The sequence below is a fragment of the Pezoporus wallicus genome, unplaced genomic scaffold, assembly GCF_028554395.1.
Source record: "Pezoporus wallicus isolate ANWC-B61680 ecotype Strahan unplaced genomic scaffold, APGP_CSIRO_Pwel_v1 contig_8797, whole genome shotgun sequence".
Taxonomy (NCBI): Eukaryota; Metazoa; Chordata; class Aves; order Psittaciformes; family Psittacidae; genus Pezoporus; species Pezoporus wallicus.
This window is the reverse complement of record NW_026641918.1, coordinates 296,718-316,009: the sequence shown is the minus strand read 5'-3', so window position 1 is coordinate 316,009 and position 19,292 is coordinate 296,718. Positions and strand designations below refer to the sequence as shown.

Sequence of the window (19,292 nt, the reverse complement as noted above, 5' to 3'; positions counted from 1 at the left end):
GGGGTACCAGACAGACATGGACACCCCCAGGGATGGGCTGCTCCCGGCTTTTGTGCCTTGTGTCCATGGTTTGGAGCAAAAGCAGCACCAGCTGCTGTGCTCTGGGTATGCAGTGGTCATTGCATGTGGCCCAACTGATCCAGGCCCTCTGGTGTCTCTGGAGAATGGAATGGTTTTGGCTGTGCAAGCAGCATCTCTAGACATGGCCAGTAGCAGAAGTAAGGCCCATTAAGGTTTCTGGTACAAACCAGCATGTTTCCAGTGTTACAGGCTGTTCAACACGAAGTTCTTTGTGTTGTTCTCCACAAAGATAGCATGTTAGACACCTAATGGGTGAGAAGCCTCCCTCCTGTGAAATACAGCATCAGTCACCAACTGATGGGGACATGTGTGTGGTGAAAGCCGCATCATTTACCCTTTACTGTAAACCCACGAAGCAAAACCTTCCTTCTTCCAACCCCCCCAGATCTCTTCCCTCCTCCCCTGCAATAGCTGTTGCTCTGGGGCTCATCCTGCCCTCGCTCCAGCAGGGCTTCATTTGCACACGCAATCCCTGCAGCTGTATTTACCAACAATTTGCAAATGCAGGGTGTTCAATATTACCATGCCAGCTGCTTTCCAGGGCCCAATTAAAACTGGCTGAACAAACTCGAGCACAGCAGAAAATTCACTATTTAAGACTTCCAGCTTTGGCTGCCGGAAGATTAACAGGCTCTTGGGTCACTGGATAGCATGTCCTGACAGAGCTGGCCAGATCAAATGAGATAATAGCATGGGTTATTTCACAGCCTGCAAACAGTTACAATAGCCGGAGATGCACACGCATCCGCACAGACAACGCGAAGCCCAAGACATCATTACATTGTGCTGTACAGTGAAGGGCAGGAGACGTGAGCTGCATCCCTGAGCCTGGTGGAATCCGCTCTGAAAAGAGAAGCACCCAATAAAAAGCACCAATTTCCACTCCAAGCCATTAAATAATCCATGCTGTGAACGCAACAATAATAATATCCTATCCAGCTATTAAAAGGATGTTCTTAATGGGGTCTAATGAGGATAACTGCTTCCCAGTGCTGGATGGGTGATGGAGGGATAGAAAAATACCAAGATGGATTAACCAGCCTGCAGTGGGATAGTTTTCATCCTGGGTGCAAGAGACTGCCCCAGCTGCTGCTCAGTCTATCAGATTTCCTTCCCAACCTGGCTGTGATCACTTTGCAATAAGCTAAAGGTACTCTTCATAAGCAAAAATGATCTGGACCACTCATTTCTTGCCCTGGGCAAGGCTGAGGGCAAAGGTGAGGTACCCCTCTGTACCACCCGGGTGTTGAGAAGAGGTTTTTCTTCATACGGCTTGGTTTGGGTTGGAAAGACCTTAAAGCTCATTTAGTTCCAAGCCCCTGCTTCTCCTCCCCAGCAGCAACCCCAGTGCCAACATTTCACCCTGGAACCTGCACATCTCCACCTCTGCTGTTCACGCCATAGGTTTGAAAGTGGTGGCCTTGCAAAGTAATCCCAGGGAACCAAAAATAATCCCTCCCGGGAAGCAGCAACCTGGTAAATCACTGCTTCTCCTTTTGCTTTCTTTTGTGACCCAAAACAACATCAAAAACGCTCAGACAGCAAGGAAAGGCCAGGTGCGGGGTGTTGCCTGCAGAGGGTGTACGTGGGAGAGAATAGCCCCTTTCAGTTTGGCTCCCATCAATCTCATGCAGGCATCTTGGAGCAATGAAAGAGCTGAGTCATAAAAGCCTCCCTTTCCATAAAGAAAAGGGAAAAAAAGCAGCTGAAAACCCCCAACCCCAAGCAGGGTCTGTAATGGAAACACTAAGCGACTCCAGCTGGAACATCTGTTCAATGTGATTTCCGTTCCACCAGCCACATCAAAGTCAGCCTCCTGTGAGTTATGCGCCGAACATCACAAGTGGGATTAAAATCATGTTTAATAGTTTGATATGCCATAAACTATTTATAGTGCCAGGGCCCAGTGGCTCTGTGGAAATGCACACCCGGCGTGCTGGGCTGGGGAGGAGCGGGGTTACTGTTTATCCAGAGCCAGTTGCTCCAAGGCTCTGCACACACATGTGCAGTTCCTCATTTTTACACCTCTTTTTCTCCTGGCAAGAAGGGATTTGTCTGCATCTGTATGGTTTTGCAGGAGGTGGAAGCAGGAGAAGGGAAGTAGACCAGGGTGATGAGCGAAGTAAAGGCAGCATCATTGTGTCCTGCTGTTTGTCCTTGTCACATTAGAGCATTCAAGTCCCTTTTGTCCTTCCCAATGGAAATTATGAAAGCCTAGATCAAAAGAGACACCTCAATCTTCTTCCAGCTCCTCACTCCTCACTTGGCTGCTTTTTGATCCAGGGTACAGGTTTGGAAGGGCTTCTCTGGGCATCCATAGGGAAGAAGAGCATGATGCTCAGCCCATGATCCGAGCAACTGCTTCCCAGGGCCTAATTTAAACCAGTGGGAGCTGAGGGTTCGCTCTCGTTCCTCACTGGCTGCACATGAGGAGTGATGCTGGTCCCTGAGTGATGCTGGTCCCCGGGGGCGATGCTCATGTGGATACTGGTACCTGGGCATATCAGCATTTGCATGCATGCTCTCCTGTAGGCTGGCTTTGTCTGATTCCATCATTCAAATTAATTACAAGAAGCCAGGCAGGAATTATACTTGTAACCGAGTGGAATTACATTCTGATGAGTTACAATTTGTGTCTTTTTCTCCCTTTTAACTCTCCCAAAACACACTGGCACACACAAAACCACTGCACCCGCTGCCTCACGGGGAGCTACGGCAATATTAGAAAGCCCAATCCCATTTGTGAAAGGCAAGATCAAAGACTTTAATTCATTTCCTTTGCTGTGGTTTTTTTCTGCCTTTTAATCTTTATTTTTTGTTTAATTTTGAGTGCAGGAGGGAGCCAGGCTCATTTTAATACAAAGAAGCTCTGTAAATCCTAGGCACAGCTACTAAACCATCAAACAATAGGGAAGCTCCTAAAGAGAAGTGTGATTCATACTTAACAAAGGAAGGTGATTAGCTGTTGTTGTATAACAATAGGGAAGTGTCAGGATGCCTGCAAATGAATTAGGAGCCCACTATATATCTCTGGGCTGTTAGGTGAGGGAAGCTCATTTATATTCCCAACTGCGCCCATCTTTATTGTCATTTGAATTGCACATTTTAAAATGAAATTAGGGTAAATTGAAAATACCTATAATTTCCTCGTCATCATTTCCCAGCGAGAAGGCAGGTGGCTCTGCTCACAACAAAGCCTGGCTCTGGCTGGGTAAATACCATGGGGCCTAATGAGGTGGGGATGAGGTGGAGGAGGAGGAAGCGCTGCAGCACGATGGAGTCCTGCGGCATGGCACTGGCTGCCACCTTTCCCTTTCCCATCTCACTCAAGCTGAGGCCAGAGACTCCCCTTTGGTCCCCAGCCTTGCCACAAGAATGATCCCAAACCATCGCACACCTTGCAGGGATAACTGGAATAACAGGGTTGCTTTGGGTGCTGTTGTGCTTGCTTGGCACTTGATCAGACTTTCTGCTTTCCTCTCCCAGTGCCAACCCTTCCCATGCTTTGCAGGCAGCATCGCCTGTTCCTCCTCATCTTTCATTCACGTGAGGTTTCACCCAGTGCCATTACCTTTGTAAAGTGGTACCCAAGAGGTGGCAGTCCAACCACATCAGTATCATAAACTTACTCTTTCAGCTTGAAGCCATTCCCTCTCATCCTGTCCCTACAGGCCCTTGTCCAAAGTCCCTCTCCAGGTTTCCTGCAGCCCCTTTAGGCACTGGAGCTGCTCTGAGGTCTCCCCTTCAGGAGCCTTCTCTTCTCCAGGCTCACCCAGCCCAGCTCTCTCAGCCTGGCTCCAGAGCAGAGCTACGACAGCCCTCGCAGCATCTCCGTGGCCTCCTCTGGCCTCACTCCAACAGCTCCACGTCCCTCTTGTGTTGTTGCCCCAGAGCTGGATCAGGACTGCAGGGGGAACCTTACAAGGTTCCTTTCTGCATTTTCCCCTCAAATGATGTGCTATCCTTAAAACCTGAAGCTGGAGGTCCAAAACCCCTCCCTGACATCATGAAAATTGAAAAAAAAACCTCTGAATATTCTTATTCCCCATCCAAACATTACACCCTTTTCACTTCTCACTTGCTTTCATCAATTCGCTCCTAAATTTTTCTGCTGCTGAAGCGTTTAGATGCTTATCATGTAAAAAGAGAAACCAGCACCAGCTGGAAGAACCGAGAGGCCTGTGACACCAATAAGGACTTGGCAGAGATGATTAGGCTGATGAAAGAGCAGAAATGCCACTTTCAAGTTAGCGGAGAGACAAAAGATCATCATTACACAGCGAGATATTAAATGGGAGCTTTTCAAAGCAGGCAAGTTTATTTCCTTAAACAGGAATCAGAGCCGGCGTTCACATTTTTGAAGTGAAATGCTACATCTAATGGTGTGTGTCTCTCCTCTTTCTGTCTTATTTACTGAAGCCCTCCAAGACAAGCATTGCGTGCGTGACACCAGCCTGTCTTACGCAGCCCTGAACATTATTGCACAGCATCAAGGAGTCTCGGTGCATTTAGCGTGTTTTCTCACAACCAAATCTTGCTTTCCGGACTTGGAAGCAGGGCAGGCAGCAGGCATGGGGATGCTGCACCATGTCTTTGTGTTGCTTATGGGCTTGTCTCTGTCTCTTTGCAGACCCACCCCTGGTGAACTTGTCTGTGGAGCCACAGCCGGTGCTTGAGGATAACACCGTGAAGTTCCACTGCTCCGCCAAGGCCAACCCTGCTGTCACCCAGTACAGGTAAAGTGGCTGCTGGCTGTGGGTTTTGGTGGCTGTTCCACTCTCTCCCATGTTTATCGCTGCTTGGTGGTCATTCTAGCTCATCCCCATATCCTCTACTGTGGGACACGATGGCTGGAGCCAGACACAGCCCCTGCTCCCTGCAGAGCTGTGGTGGCACGGTCCTCTTCCCAGCATCCCTGCTCTGATAGCTCCCTGATGCTGCTTTTACCTTGATGATGTTGTTACACGTTGAGAGACTGCAATTGCCTCCGCGTTAGGCCGTCTGCTACGTTCTGCTGCATGCAGTCCTCAGGCAGAGATTCATTGGCGCTTTGGAGTGGATTAAGAGGCCTGGCACCGAGCTGGTGGAGCCATCTGTTTGGGGACGTAAAGAGCAAAGCACGCCGATTGAAAAATCTATTAAGGGAAAATTCCTTTTTTTCAGGGTTTTTTTTTTTGCATACTCTTTTATGATTTGAACAATACAACTCCATTGCTGTCTCTGTGTAACCCTTAAGCAACTGCTGTAAGCCTCTCTAACCCCAACAGCATGGAGCAGAGCTCAGAAAGGGTTAGAGCAGAGGTGCTTTGACTGGGGATACATAGGGTGCTGAGGCGGTAGCACAGGGTGCCCAGAGACGCTGTGACTGCCCCATCCCTAGCAGTTTGGATGGGGCTTGGAGCAACCTGCTCTAGTGGAAGGTGTCCCTGCCCATGGCAGGGGGGTTGGAACCAGATGAGCTTTAAAGTCCCTTCCAAACCACACCATTCTCTGATGATTCTCTCTAACGTTTCTTGATCTAAGCAGACAAAAATATGGGTACGTGGCTGCAATCAGGTGCTCCTCACTCCTGCCTGGCAGTCAGGAGCACGCACACAGAGGCACACAATCAGGTCTGGCTTTGCAACAGCCTGGGTTGATAATAACAGAGGAGGCACCTCCGGGGACAGGTTACTATGACCCGCCTCCTGTTAGGCTCGTACAGCTTAATTAGTACAATCAAGTTTGCTGGTAGGAACAGCTCCTTCCAGCTGGATATCTGCTATCAGCACAACAAAGCAGTAATTGCGTTCCTGGTTACACAGAAGAGTTATTAATTTGAGAAGTCAATTAATGTCAAAGATACAAAAGCCCTGTTTTCCTATTGACAGTTAGGAGCAGTACGAAGTGTGTGACAAGCTGGGGAGGTACCTGGGAGAAGGTCCCGTGTGGGTCTTGCCTTGATTGATTCTGGTGCAATCAAAGGCAAAACAACCACCTTTGGCTGAGGAGCCAGACAGTGGCAATATTTCTGCTCCAAAGACAGGGCATCAACCCTGATCCTCAGCAACAGGGGCTTTCACATCATCCTTGTGCACCGGAGCAGCCTTGAGGGCTCCAGTTTGCGTTTCCTCCTTCCTCTTGGCCGTTTCCAGCCTCTGTGTACATGGCAAAGCAATGCTGGGCCGCTTTTCCCCACCAAGCAGCATATGGACCCACCACACGTCTCCCCCCTTCAGTGCTGTCTTGTTAGCACTGGGTTTTGCTCTCTCTTGTAGCTTCAAATGCCACCCGTAGCCCTCTTCTGCCCTTCTCATCCATCCCAAGGCCACGTGTCTTGTCACCCTTCCTGTTGCCTGAGCACTGGGGTTATTTCTTTGCCATGATTGGTTTTTGGAGGGACTCCACTCTCAGAATTAATTGCAGGGGGTTTTCAGGTTATGCTTTCTCATAAAACGGCTTTCTTTTAGGGTGAAACCAAAAAAAAAAACAATAAATTCAAGCAGCTCTTTTGTTTTTTCCTTTGTGAAGTTCCCTTAACATTTTAACACCACACTTTTTCCCTACCACTGTGATGAGCAAATGGAATTCAGCAGCGCTCAGCAGGGCTTCCTTCCGCTTAATGACTCTGATTGATTGGGGGGGATTCATTTTCCTTCCTAAAGATCCCAAAGCTCTTCACTATGTAAAGATGGCAGATGTGCCAGCACTGAAGCTTGGAGTCCTTTGGAGTGGGATATCCAAGCAAGAAGCCCCCTGCGCCTGGGAAGGAGCCACTGACTGGGAAGGAATGTGGGTGCAGGGGTGTGGGATGTGCAAAGCCTCGGAACTGGGATATTGGAGGTGTGAAAAGGCAGAGCATGAGCTCAGTGTCACCCCCAGGGCCATGTGAGACCCCTCAGTGGTAAAAATGAGCTTATTCTGCCTTCAAACCAAACAATAGAAAGTGTGATTTCTTTTCCCACTCTAACGTATCTCCTGTGGCTTCCCTCATCCTCAGATAGAGACAGCACATCTTGGTCTTCAGATGACATTTACTTTTGATACCTCCCAATATGTTTGTCAGTAAACAGCGCTCTGAACACGGAGGGAAAAAAAAGGCCTAAACAACATAAATCCCCTTTTCTGGGCATAAATCCACAGCCAGGACCACAGGGCCATCCCCAGATACATGAGCAAGCTGTCACCTTGCTTGCGTTTGATATGGTGATGAGTTTTGCATTGTGTTTGCACCCCACGTTCTTCTGGCTGGGTAAAGCAAGTGAAGTCGAGCATCTCACCCAAAGATGCTCAGCTGGGAAGCACCCATGAACCGTGTTCCTCATTAGCAAGAAGCCTCTGGTCCTGCTGACGTATGGTTTTAAGCACAGACCCCTCACTGTTTTCATTAGGGAAAAGAAATCATATTCGAGTTTCTCAGAGGGCAAAAATCCCCACACATCCCCATAGACAAAGTAGGCTTGATTCAATCAAGGCATCTTCTCTTTTCTGAAGAGCTTTTCTTCTTGGTCTCTTATATAATACATCACATACATGGGGGATTCAATGCAAAACCTGGTTAGAAAGGAGACCTTGGAGCGATCTGCTCCCGGGGCCAGAGTGGAAAGTTACAGCCTGTACTGCATCTTCTCTTTGGGTGTTTAATGACATCTTGTCAAAACTGACAGCTTTCCACTACAGGTTTAGCCTCAGTGGCATTTTCTAAGGGGAGAAGAAGCCTGAACCCCTCTGCCTTAAAATTCAGTGATGCTGGGAGGCAGGCAGGGCGTGCTTTGCTGAAGACACAGCTCTTTCTCCTAGCTGAGGTTACCCCACAGCCGAAGCTGGAGCTGAAATCCCAGTCCCTCACCAGCAGCAAGGATTTCTTGATGAGGAGCATCATTTCCCCAATGGGGTTTGTTCACCCACAGTGTCACCTGGGCTGTCACTCACTTTGGGATGTGAGACAGGCCAATGTCACCAAAAGCAAAGGGAGGGAGGCGGGCAGAGGGCTGGCAAGGTGTGTGAGCAGGGGGTTTGCCATAGGAATGAACTAACCCTGGTAGTAGGGGTTTTGCTCAGTTACATGCTTTCCCAGTCATCACATAGACATATCCTTATGGCCTCTGCAGGGTCGTATACCCCATCTGGCTCTGATTTATCCCACCTCCAACTGAAAGCATGTTCCCTTTGCACCTAAAGAGCAGCTAAGCCCACTGCTCGGCAGCTCCTTGCTGCTGCCTGTGCAGCTCAAGACAGGCTTGAGGGACCTGGGCTATTTGGCATCACTTCCATGGATGTGTTCCATATACATTAGCACCATAGACATGGGGTTGAAAGCCCAAAGAGGCTCCCTGGTGTTCCTGGGAAAGATGCTCCCTCTTCTGCCTTCTCCTGGAGCCCCTGCCTGCCTCTGCCAGCTCATCTGCAGGCAGAGCATCATGCAGCCACCGTGCCAGGCTGGAGGAGCAGCGGCAGCAAACGGCTCCACCAGGCAGTGAGCATATGTGTGGGCAAACTGCAGCTGCCTCGTCTTCCTTTAACAGTGCATCTCAATGGGCAGTTCTGGGATGGGGAGGGGGGAATTGGGGAATTTACTGGCTTTCTTTTGCTGCAAGCAAACGGGCAAGAAAAGGAAAGAGAGTAATTAGCTGTCGCTGTTGTTCTGCCACCTGTGATGGCGGGTAGAATTAATGGAAAGCAGCAGAAGTCAGGGCGACGTGAACCGACTCACAACCAGGCCTCCTCTTTGCTCACTTCACATCTCTCTATTTGCCAATCTTCTCGTGGCTTTTGATGTCTCTTGTGTGACTGTGGGGTGTTTTTTTGCTGTTATTATTTATCACTTGCAGTAAGAAAGAGAATCTTTAAAGTGGCAGAAGAAAATGGGAAAGTTTAATATTGCACGAGGCAGAGTCCCTCAGCCTTTTGGGCTCCTCTGATGATGATTATATTTGCAGAGCGATGGGGAGTTGGTGCAGGCAGGGCAATAACACATATCTCACTCTGGCACATTGGTGCAGCGCTCTCGCCCCCAGGGCTAGAAGAGACCTTTGCAAATAACGTTTCCTTTACAGTCATGAAGGGGGGAGACACTTGAAGGCATCCTCCTGCATCAGCTGCCTAAACATTGGTGATCTTAGTGCATCCACCAGCTTGAGGAGCTGCAGATGCAGGTCAGGGCTTGAACTGCAGCATCTTTGCACATCACAGGGTGCCTAGTCAGGTTGTGTGGAGCTCAGAGCCAGCCCCACCATCACTACCAACACTTCTGGCTTGCAGCAGGAGCGTTGGGTGTTTGTTTGCTCAGTGGGCTCTGGTCTGTAGAAAAGACCTTCTTCTTTGTAAACACGGTGTTATCTTTGAACCAACAGCATGCTGTCACTCACCAAATATTAATCCAATCTCAGCTGCTTCTTAAAGAGGTTTTCTTCATAGGCAGTGGGACTCAAAGGCACCTGAAGGGAGACAGTGTCCAAGCTTCCCTCTGCATGCTGGATGGGGCATTGAGCAGCACATGCCTTCGGTAGATCTGCTGTCTCACAAAAGTCATGCCCAAGTAGAGGTCTGTGAGTGTTTTGGCTGCACAACGTCTCTGTGAAAGCCCAGGGAAGTTTAATGCTCTTCCATGACACCAGAGTTATCCCTGCCTCCTCCATCTAGCTGCAGAATGCATTCACAGCTCCATAGGCAGAAGGGATTATTGATTCTGTGATTCTGTGATTGCAGGAAGCTGATGCAGGTATTCAGGGTGATGAATTTCATTGGCAGCTTCTGATCACTAAGGCCATACCTAGTTGGCCCATTTTTTGTCTCCCTAGCAATCTGTGCCAAGGAAGGGGATCTGCAATATTAAGCTCTTATTAAATTACAATCACATCTCCATTAATATTTCAAGGGCTTGAAACACACTGCAGAGCAGCCAGCGACTGCAGACAAGGTGTGAAGTCCATGGGCAGCATGGAGACTGTCCCCATGATGATGAGGCTCAGCATCACGCTTGCAGGCATAAAATAACCCAGACTACAAGGGCACCTGGGGTTGCAGAGAGATGAGGTGGGGAGCAGCTCACCAGATGTCTGGTCCAGGCAAGAGGCATCTCAGCATCTTCAGGTGGAACGCTCTATCTGATTATGCATTTCTTGGCAGGTTTAGGACCTTCTTCCCCATAAACCAGCTCCCTCCTTCATTCCAGCTTGGGGAAGATGCTCATACAGGCCAGTGCGTGGGCTCTCCTTGTGCTTGGTGCCTTCCTCCCCCGTACTCCCATCTGCTCCCTCCTCCTCCTCCGGCCGGGGCCGCCGTCTGTCCAGCGGCAGGACGCTGTGAGTCCATATGCCATCCCTCAGCAGGGCTGTCACCTCTCCTTCTGCCTCCCACAGCCAAACTCAGCAAGGGAAGCCAGAGAAGCTGGAGCAGGGAAGGGGCCTGAGGCGTTTCACAGCAGCAACAGAGTAAATCTAATTTATAGACATAGCAAAATGCAGCTAAAGAGGGGGGTGAAATGAATGCAAAGCACACAGAGGTCTCAAGTTATCGGCACTGTAACGTTTTTCCCTGACTATCTCTGTTTTCCTGCCCAGGTTTGTCTTTGTAGCTTCCTCCCAGACAACTGGACCTTTGCTCTGAAGTGGAAATGAAAGCTGGGGAAAGGAAAAAGAAATAAGGGGAAATGAATTCTTCAGATCTTCTTTGTGATGCATCAGCCCCATCTGCCAGCTCCTTCTGACAGGGAGCGGAGTGTGCTGGGTGGCAGGCGGAGAGGGAAAAGCAGGCTTTAAAAAAGGGAAAATAGAGTGAAATAAAAGGCATATATATATATCCCTGCAGTGATGCTGGGCTGTTGGGGGGGCTCCAGCAAGGCACACGGCTCCCATTGAGAGCGGGAAGATGGGTTGGAAGAGCCTCCCTTCACTCACAGAGGTGTGGGGACGGGGAGATTTGTCTTCCCATTCCCTGGCTTGTCAGGGTAATGGGAACAAGCGGGTGGGAGATGTTTGGAGGCAGCTCGAACTAATTAGGAGAGAGCGTAGAGGAGAGAGTCTGACAGCTGGAAAGGGAGAAAGGAAGGGGAGGGGAGGAGGGAAAAGTGCTTTGTACTCTCGAGCACCACTCCCTGGTGTAGAAATGATTAAAGGTACCAGATGAAATGAGTGATGAAGCTCAAACCACTCTGTTGGATGGGGCCTTTCCAAAGGAGCCAGGTGGCAGAGGGGGTTTGCTGTTGTGTTTCTGAAGGGTTTGCTAAAACAGGGTGCATCATGGTTGTGGCTATCTCCATCCCAGCCTGGACCACCAGCATCCCGTCATCCAGACTTTGCCCGTGCATTGCAGTTTCCCGAGGTTGGAGTGAACCTGTCTCTGAAGCATCTCATTTCAAGCAAACTTTGCACCCAAATCTCTGGGTGCTAAAGACGACTTTATGGTTGGCCATCAAGCAAAGCTGCTAACACTTCTTTTAAACACCCTTATGGTTCTGAGAGCTCTGAGGGCCTCCTTGGTCACCCCTTCCAGGCATTGACTCCTCCGGCCAGATCTCCCATCCCTGTGCAAGGAGAGGTGGCAGCTTTTCAAGCCTAATTTAGCAGTCTTTAATCTGAATTATTCCAAACCACACTTGCCACTTCCTTCATGTGTTCCCGCAGGATGATGGGCTGATTTCACAGAACGAAAAGCCTTAAGCAAATCTTGTCACACAAGAAAATTGATTTTTCAAAACTGACTTTTACAAGATTACTGGCGGGGTTCCCCCCACCCCATCTTTCTTCTGTATCGCTCCCTTCCAGTCTCCCGAGGTGGCTTCAGATCTAAGGAAATTAGAGATGCTGTGACTAAATTGAAAATGTAGAAAGAGGGAGAAGGAGGAAAGAAAAAGCACTCGGCACGTCCTGTCCCACTGCCTCTGTAGGAGCTGGCCTATGTGCTCACACTTATGAAGTAGCAGAGATGCCTCCTTTGCCTCTCCTACTGCCAGAACCCGCATGCACCATCAGGAAACCGTGTAGAAGGGTTATCTCACAGACAGCATCCCCTGAGGGGCATTCCTTGGTGATCCCAAGCCCCCAAAAGGGGGCTGTTCTCTTTCTCTCCCTCAATCCCTCCATTTTAGTTTCTCTTTGGGAAGAAGAAGAGTTTCCTCCTGCTGCTCGATTCAGAGCCGCCTCAATGTGTTTTGTTAGGAAAAAAAAGGAAGAAGAGAGAGGAAGAGTTGCCTTGAAGTGGTTTCAGACAGCTTAAAATATGCTAAGCTTTTGTGTTTCTGCAGTGTAAATAATGAATCCTCTTACAGCCTCTGAGTCGGGAAAGACGTTGATTTAAGAGGCCTTCAGCTCTGTATGAGGTTTTTCTGCTTTCATGCCAGAGGGTGGGGAACGTGGCAGGGAGCAGCCAGGTGTGAACCATAGAATCATAGAACAGTTTGGGTTGGAAAGCACCTTCAAAGGTCAGGTAGTCCAACCCCCATGCAATGAGCAGGGACATCTTCAACTCGGTCAGGTTGCTCAAACCCACATCCAGCCTGGCCTTGAATGAGGAGGCAGGATGCGCAAGAAGGACCCATGATGGGGACAGGGGCTGCACCTACCTCAGCACCAGCAAAGCGGGTGTTTTGCTAAAGGATTTCATTTTGTGATTCCTCTTTGCTCCTTTATTGCAGTTTTCAGGGGCAAGAAGGCGGTTTAAATGGAGAATGAAGTTGTTAGCATCTCCTTCTCTCCCTGTGCTCCAATAAACCAGAGCTGATTTGGTGATTGCATCGGTTATTGTTGATTTAACTAATTCCCCAAGCAGCATCCTAGGAAGCATCTCTGCTTAAAAGCAGGCCAAACCACCCATGGGGTCCCTGGCCACCCTGCACGTCAGGCACACACAGAGGTCCATGCAGCATCAGCTACAAACCCCGGTCATGCCTCGTCCAGGGCTGCGTTTAGGGTCACCCCATTGATTGCACGGTTCAGCAGCAGCTTTAATGGTTGATCAGCCAAGTCACTGACAGCTTAACAGCTTTGTTTACTTCTTCCTTACCACTTCTGCGGCCAGTTTGTTCTGACTGTGCTTAGAAAAAGGCTGTTTTGATTGTTTTCTCACCAAAAATGAACCCAGCTTGTACAGACTGTGCCGGTGACAGGGCTTTAAGTGTGTTGTCTGGGAGAGAGAAACCTTCTCAGCCCAGTTCTTCCAGGTACCTACACCACAGGCAGCATAGACCTGGTCCTGGGGTATTCCTGCCCATCACTGCCCCACTGCTCTCCGAAGAGCTGGATTCCTGTTGCACGTCTTCAGGCATGATCTGGGGAGCCCCTCACTGCTGTTTCCCAACCATGGGTCCTGCTAATGGGAAGGAGGAGATGCACCTAAGACAGGCACCTCCCTTCAAGACTGCAGTTTGACGAGCAATCAGGCTCATCGCCAGCCCCCTTGTTTGTCAGGAGGGGGAACACCGAAGCTGAGATGAGATAGGAAATCAAGCCAGAGGTTTCCTGTGCACAGTGAAGTGTTATTATTATCATCAAAACCCCAGAGTGTTTAAAAACAATCAAACCCCAGCAGCAGCAACAGGTGTATCACAGCGAGTGCAATCACATCAGGTCTGAACTCTTGATATTTGGGAGAAGGTTGCAATCTTCCTCGCTGTTTATTTGTTTCTGAAGAAAAAACACATAGGGGAAAAGAAATAGGCACGGGGAGATTAGCAAAGTTGGCATCACCGCTCTGAGATGCAGCATCTCCACCATTAGGACCTGAGATTTGCTTTGTGGTGGAGCAGAGATGCTTGCACTGGGGACAAAGGGGTTTGGGAAGAGGCCATCATTGCTGCAGCTGTGCATGGATGGATGGAGATTTGTCAGGGAGGGAGCGGGAGGCTTGGAAACCTTTCCTTGGGTATGGTGAGTCCATAGAGGACCAGCCAGCCATCAGCAAGGATGCTGAGTGCTTTGCTCAGGGCTCTTCTCCCCTTGAACTTGATTAAACCCCAAGCTGGAAGGCCCAGCCTTGTAATATAGATGGCAGAGAGATTACCTATTGCCTGCACCGGCTGATAAATGAACCTACTGCATCGGCATGAAGGGAGGATGGCAGATGTGCAGCTGAGGAGCTGTACAGGTCCCACACGTCTCCATTTAGGGAGGGAGCAAGCAGGAGAAGAGGAATAACCTCATAGATCACTATTATGGAAATCTGCTCTTAATAAGGAAATAATGTGCATGATGCATCACACTGGAGCCATGCAGGGGGGGTAGCGAGACACTGCTCAGGCCTTGTTGCTTGCTCTGTCACTTCTTACAAGGTTGTCACTCATGGGAGGTGCTCTGTAATCTGCCAGCACAAGCTACCTGCTGTCCTTACCCTTCTCAGACCTCCACTGTCCATGAAACACCATCGTTCTCCATCCCCATAGAGGATGCTGGGGTTACAGGGACAGGAGAGGGATTCAGGGTGCAGCATCCAACGCAGGGGCAGCTCTTATTTGAGGATGAGAGGGGACTGCCACATTACAGCAGTAGGAGTTGAAGGTACTGCTGGCAATAAAGCAACAAACCCATTCTCTGAGCTATTTGTAGCAATTAATAGCCTTTCCCAGGAATGAAATGTTAATTAATTCATTCCCTCAGCCTGTGCATTTATTTAAGGTATTTGTGGGTGTTCTCTGTACTTTTATTAAGCAATTAACATGCGTCCAAGAAAATATTTGTCTGTTTTAAGTAGTTCTTAGTAAACACGATTTATATGGCAAGCAAGTGCTTTATTTTGCATTGTTAATTAAAAACGACAATCCACTCCACTGCCACAGGTTGTACACCACTAGAGCAGCCGCTCTGCCACGAGGTCTGGTTCAAGGGGCACGTGTGCCGCTGGCTACAGCAAAAACACCTCCTGAGGAGCCTGCAGCATGGGTTTGAGCAGTGCTTGGTGGGTGTTGTAAGGTTCAGAGAGCCCATGCTGCGGGGTGGGTGCTGTGATGCCCTCCTGTTGTTCCTGTGCTGCAGGGAGATGCTGGTGAGAGCTGTGGTGTGATGAGGAGCTTTATAAAGAGCACGTACGAGTCCTACAGCCTTCCCAGGGTTGTAAAGTAAATAGCTTGTTCACACATGCTGTTTGTTGAAGAATTACCAGTCCTTGTACAGCACACAGAGGAATTTATTTGTTATGGTGAGCCTGGGCAGCGCTAAGGCAGACGAATTGCTAGCGATGCTCTTTCATGTACCAACGCTCTGTCAGGGCTTTGTGGTTAGCTCCACAAGCCTGGAAACCCAGACAGAAATGGGATCCTTTGGGATAAGAAAGGGTAAAACCCCTTCGTGATGGATGAGTCCTGGCCGAGTATCCTCCACTGAGACCCCAGGTGCTTCATCCTGGCTTTCCTTTGGAAACCAGAGCAGGTCACTGAAGAAACACTGAGATATGAAGACTGAAAGCAAGCCACAGCACTGCTTTGAGCCAGCATATCCCAGAATGTGCTTTCCTATTTGCTTGCATGTACTCTTAGCTGGGAAGCAATTGATGTAGTCAGAAAATGCAATGTTTCCTTAGAAAAGTCCTGTCCCCTCCTTATCTTTAAGCATTAATGTTTCGGGTATTTTCCCATTCTTTAATCACTGGCTTTTCAGTGCTGTCTATAACAACCACCCCTTTAAAGCTTGGGTTCAGATATCTTGTTTCCTGGTTGAAATCTGTTTTCCTCCATCACCCAGGCTGATTCAATTTCCAGAATATACTGGGTTGAGAGGCACTGGGCCCAGAGAGGCCAAGGGAAAACACAAGCAGGTTATGTGCAAAGCCCAAGGGGATGAGGGACAGCAGCAGGTTGGCCTTAGGGCATGGGATAGCGGGGAGAAGTGGTGAGTTTGGGTAATTGGGAATCACAGGAACAGGTCCTTTGGGCAGATCTCCATGGCAGGCCCTGGCCCATCTCTGCACAGAGCTGTTACTACAATCCCTGCAATACTGTTTGGCTTAGGAAGGAAACCAGCAGCAAAAAAAAACGACAGCTGAGTTAGCGGCTGAGTCATATGAGGAGAGACTAAAGCAGGTAAATTAATATAGTCTGGAAAAGACTCTGGGTGACACGTTTGCAATCTATAAATACCTTCAAGGCAGCAATATAAATGAAAGTATCCCCTGCTCTCAGCAGTGCTAGGATGAACTGGGGCCAGGCTCCACATAACAAGGCCAGCGCATGAAAAGCCAAAGCAGTGGAGGTGGTGAATGGGGCTGATAGAGCATCCTCTGCATCTCAGCTGTGTTTTATTCAGATTCTATTTATAAACAGTTACTGAAAGGTTAATAGGTGAGTAAGACATGTTGTGGGCTTGTAAAAGCATGAGTAACTTGCCTTCTGGCTGCCCACAAGCACATCATGGGAAGCTTTACAAGAAGGTTATCAGGCGTCGTTATTAAAAACCAATTTGACATTATAAAAGATCTATACTGCTTGTTCAGCCACATTGATTTAGCAGTGTTAAGCCTTGGAAAACTGGAGCAAGAAGCTTGATCTCTGCTGAAGCACGAAGAATTGCTGTTTGTGACACATCTCCACGCTCGGGAAATCCAGTTTTGCGGAAGCAATGGGGTTTGAACAAATCCATGGAGCACCATGCCATGGTTGTTGCTCTGTGTTTTCCCAAGATGCTGCAAAGCCAAATAGTTCTTGGAAACCTTGCTCTCTGTTTTGCTTCCCTTTGTAACATCCAGGAAATGGCTTCATAGAATCCGAGACTGGTTTGGGTTGGAAGGGACCTTAAAAGCCCATTCAAGTTCCAACCCCCTGCAGCATCATTCCTGTGGCAGGGAGGCAGCAGGGCAAAGGCAGGTGCCATCAGGAGGCAGGGAAGCATGATGCTGAAACCAGCTGACCCCTTGGCTTGGGCTGCAATTCCCTCTGGAAGGAGAAAGGCATCACCAAAGCATCATGCAGCATTCCAACCGTTGGGAGGTGTCGCTTGTGCTGGTTCTTCCATAGGAGGAAGCTCCCTCATTAACACATGAAGAGCAGCCCTAGAAATAGAAGTGACATCTCCTGATTAATTATTGAAGGGGGAGCATGGGGAGGGTGGGGAAGCTGGAGTGGCCCAGTCAGCATCTGTTAGAGGTGCAAAGATAAATGAAATGAGAGGGCAGATAAGTGCCTACAAATGGGCTGCATCTGTACTGCTAATACATCTCTCAAAACGCTTGTGTCATCAGATGGTGGGTGAAGCCTTGCAGGTCAGCTGTCCTCATTCTATTAGATTCACGCTCTCAGTCACAGAAGGGATTTGCTCTAGCAGCGCAGTTAGAGTTTTTCCAGCCTTAACTCTCATTCCAGACCCATAGAGGCACTTTGGGAAGCCATCTGTGCCTGCAGACCCTCTCATGAGTTCCCTGTGGATCCAGTAGTCTTTGGTTGCCTTTAGGGCAGCAAGGAGAGCCCATAGCAGAGCATTCGGGACAAGCAGAGCAGAACAGTAAAGGCAGGAGCAGGAGACCCATGGAAGGACCATGAGCAGTTGCTGTTCTATTTGAAGGGGACACCAAAACAACCTCACCGGCTCATCTCTCTGCAGCTGGATGGGACAAGCCCAGCTCCCAGTGCCGGCATCTTCCCCAGCCCACCCAGAGGAGGGCAGAGGTTCCTTAGGGAAATCCTCTTCCCTCTAATCTACCTGTCAGTTGCTTTGGGAGGATGGTTATATGTGTTTTCCCTGGGCTGCCGCCTGTGCTGTGTTTCCCTTCCTCCACAGAGCTGCTGGAGTTTCACACGCCTGACAGCATCTCCTGTCTTTCCCACCCGCTCCAGAGTGGCAGGTTGCCAGATGGTGCCCCATTAGGTCACATTTGCTCATTGTTTGGCAAACAGCGGCTTAATTCAAGTGCTGAGTTGACAGCTTGTTCTCCAAGACAATTTGCAAGTTGCAGTGTTGCAAATGCCAGCTTGGCTTTTCAGGGTAATGTTATTTCAGCTGCCTTAAAGGGATAAAGTTCTCTTTGATTAGAAAAAAAATAAAAGGAAGAAAAGGGTAAAAGTGAGAGGAAACTGAAACAGTTTTTAGCTGTTTGATGTGGAAGGACCACTGGTTGTTGAGTTGTTCAGAAAGAGACTGCTCTCCTGGCACTGCAGTTCCCCATTAGCAGGCTCTCCATGTCCCATCCCTCCTATCATTGAGGTCTTCCATCTGTGCCCCACACTCTTAGGGAATGAGGTGCATTTCCAGTGAAACAGGCTCTCACAGGGAAATGGCAATTTGGGTTTATTTTGGAAAGGTTTAGGTAGGGGTCTATATACACATCAATTTGTTGTAATCTCTCCAAAACCTCTGGCTATCCCTGCATCCCTGGAGAGGTGGATGATGCCGAGGACAAGCACGTCTGTCCTAAAGCCCAGGGCAGCAGCAGGCTGTGATGTGCTGCCCCCCAGCACTGCAACCCGCAGGTCTCCCTCACCACACACACGAATGACACAGAACAGCACCATCATGATGCTCTTTCTTCTTCAATAGGTGGGCAAAGAAGGGCCAGGTGATAAAAGAAGCATCTGGTGACTTCTACGAAACCATCGTGGATCACACCTTCTTCTTTGAGCCCGTCTCCTGCGAGGTCACCAATGCACTGGGGAGCACGAACATCAGCAGGACTGTGGACGTCTACTGTAAGTGATGGGTCAGCTTGAGGCTGAGGCTGAAAATTAATAGGAAGGGGACACGGCCAGGTCTGACTTGCCTGGGGTGACCAGGACTTGCTGGGTTTTATATGTCTGTGACCCATAGGTCCAGCAAGACCTACTGCCGCTTCCTCTGACACAGTGACCTCTTTGGTTTGAGGGTTTCTGGTCGATACAGCCCATCACTGGGAGGTAACTCCGGTCTCCTCTGTGCAGTTGGGCCCAGGATGGCGACAGAACCTCAGTCCCTGCTCGTTGACCTGGGCTCCGACGCGGTCTTCAACTGTGCCTGGACTGGGAACCCATCTCTCACCATCGTCTGGATGAAGCGAGGCTCAGGAGTGGTAAGAACTGCTGTTGGGGTGGTGGGGAATGGCATGTTCAGGGCATGAGGTGCTGCATGATGCTCCACGTGGAGCAAAGCCCATACCTATGGGCTGGGAGCTCCTGGCTGGACTTAGGATGGTCCTCCAAAAGGAGGGGACAACATGGCATTGCAAGCCTACAGTGAATGTCCCCAGTTAGTCCAGAGAAATGTATTAAGCAGTAAAGGCCTTATTGCCTTTGTGGTATCTTGGACGGAAGCGTGAGTGCATCCGTGAGGCAGGATTTTGGA

At 49.3% G+C, this 19,292-nt stretch overlaps 1 protein-coding gene across 3 annotated transcripts in view; it reads left to right on the top strand.

The window, feature by feature from the left end:
* The window catches only part of KIRREL3 (kirre like nephrin family adhesion molecule 3), a 270,848-nt gene that overhangs the window by 234,902 nt on the left and 16,654 nt on the right, over positions 1 to 19,292 (top strand). For all 3 annotated transcript variants that reach the window (XM_057425962.1, XM_057425961.1, XM_057425960.1), the window contains 3 exons: positions 4,712 to 4,817; positions 18,516 to 18,664; positions 18,893 to 19,020. In XM_057425962.1, the coding sequence (XP_057281945.1) occupies positions 4,712 to 4,817; positions 18,516 to 18,664; positions 18,893 to 19,020 (383 nt within the window). The remainder of the gene's footprint in view (positions 1 to 4,711; positions 4,818 to 18,515; positions 18,665 to 18,892; positions 19,021 to 19,292) is intronic.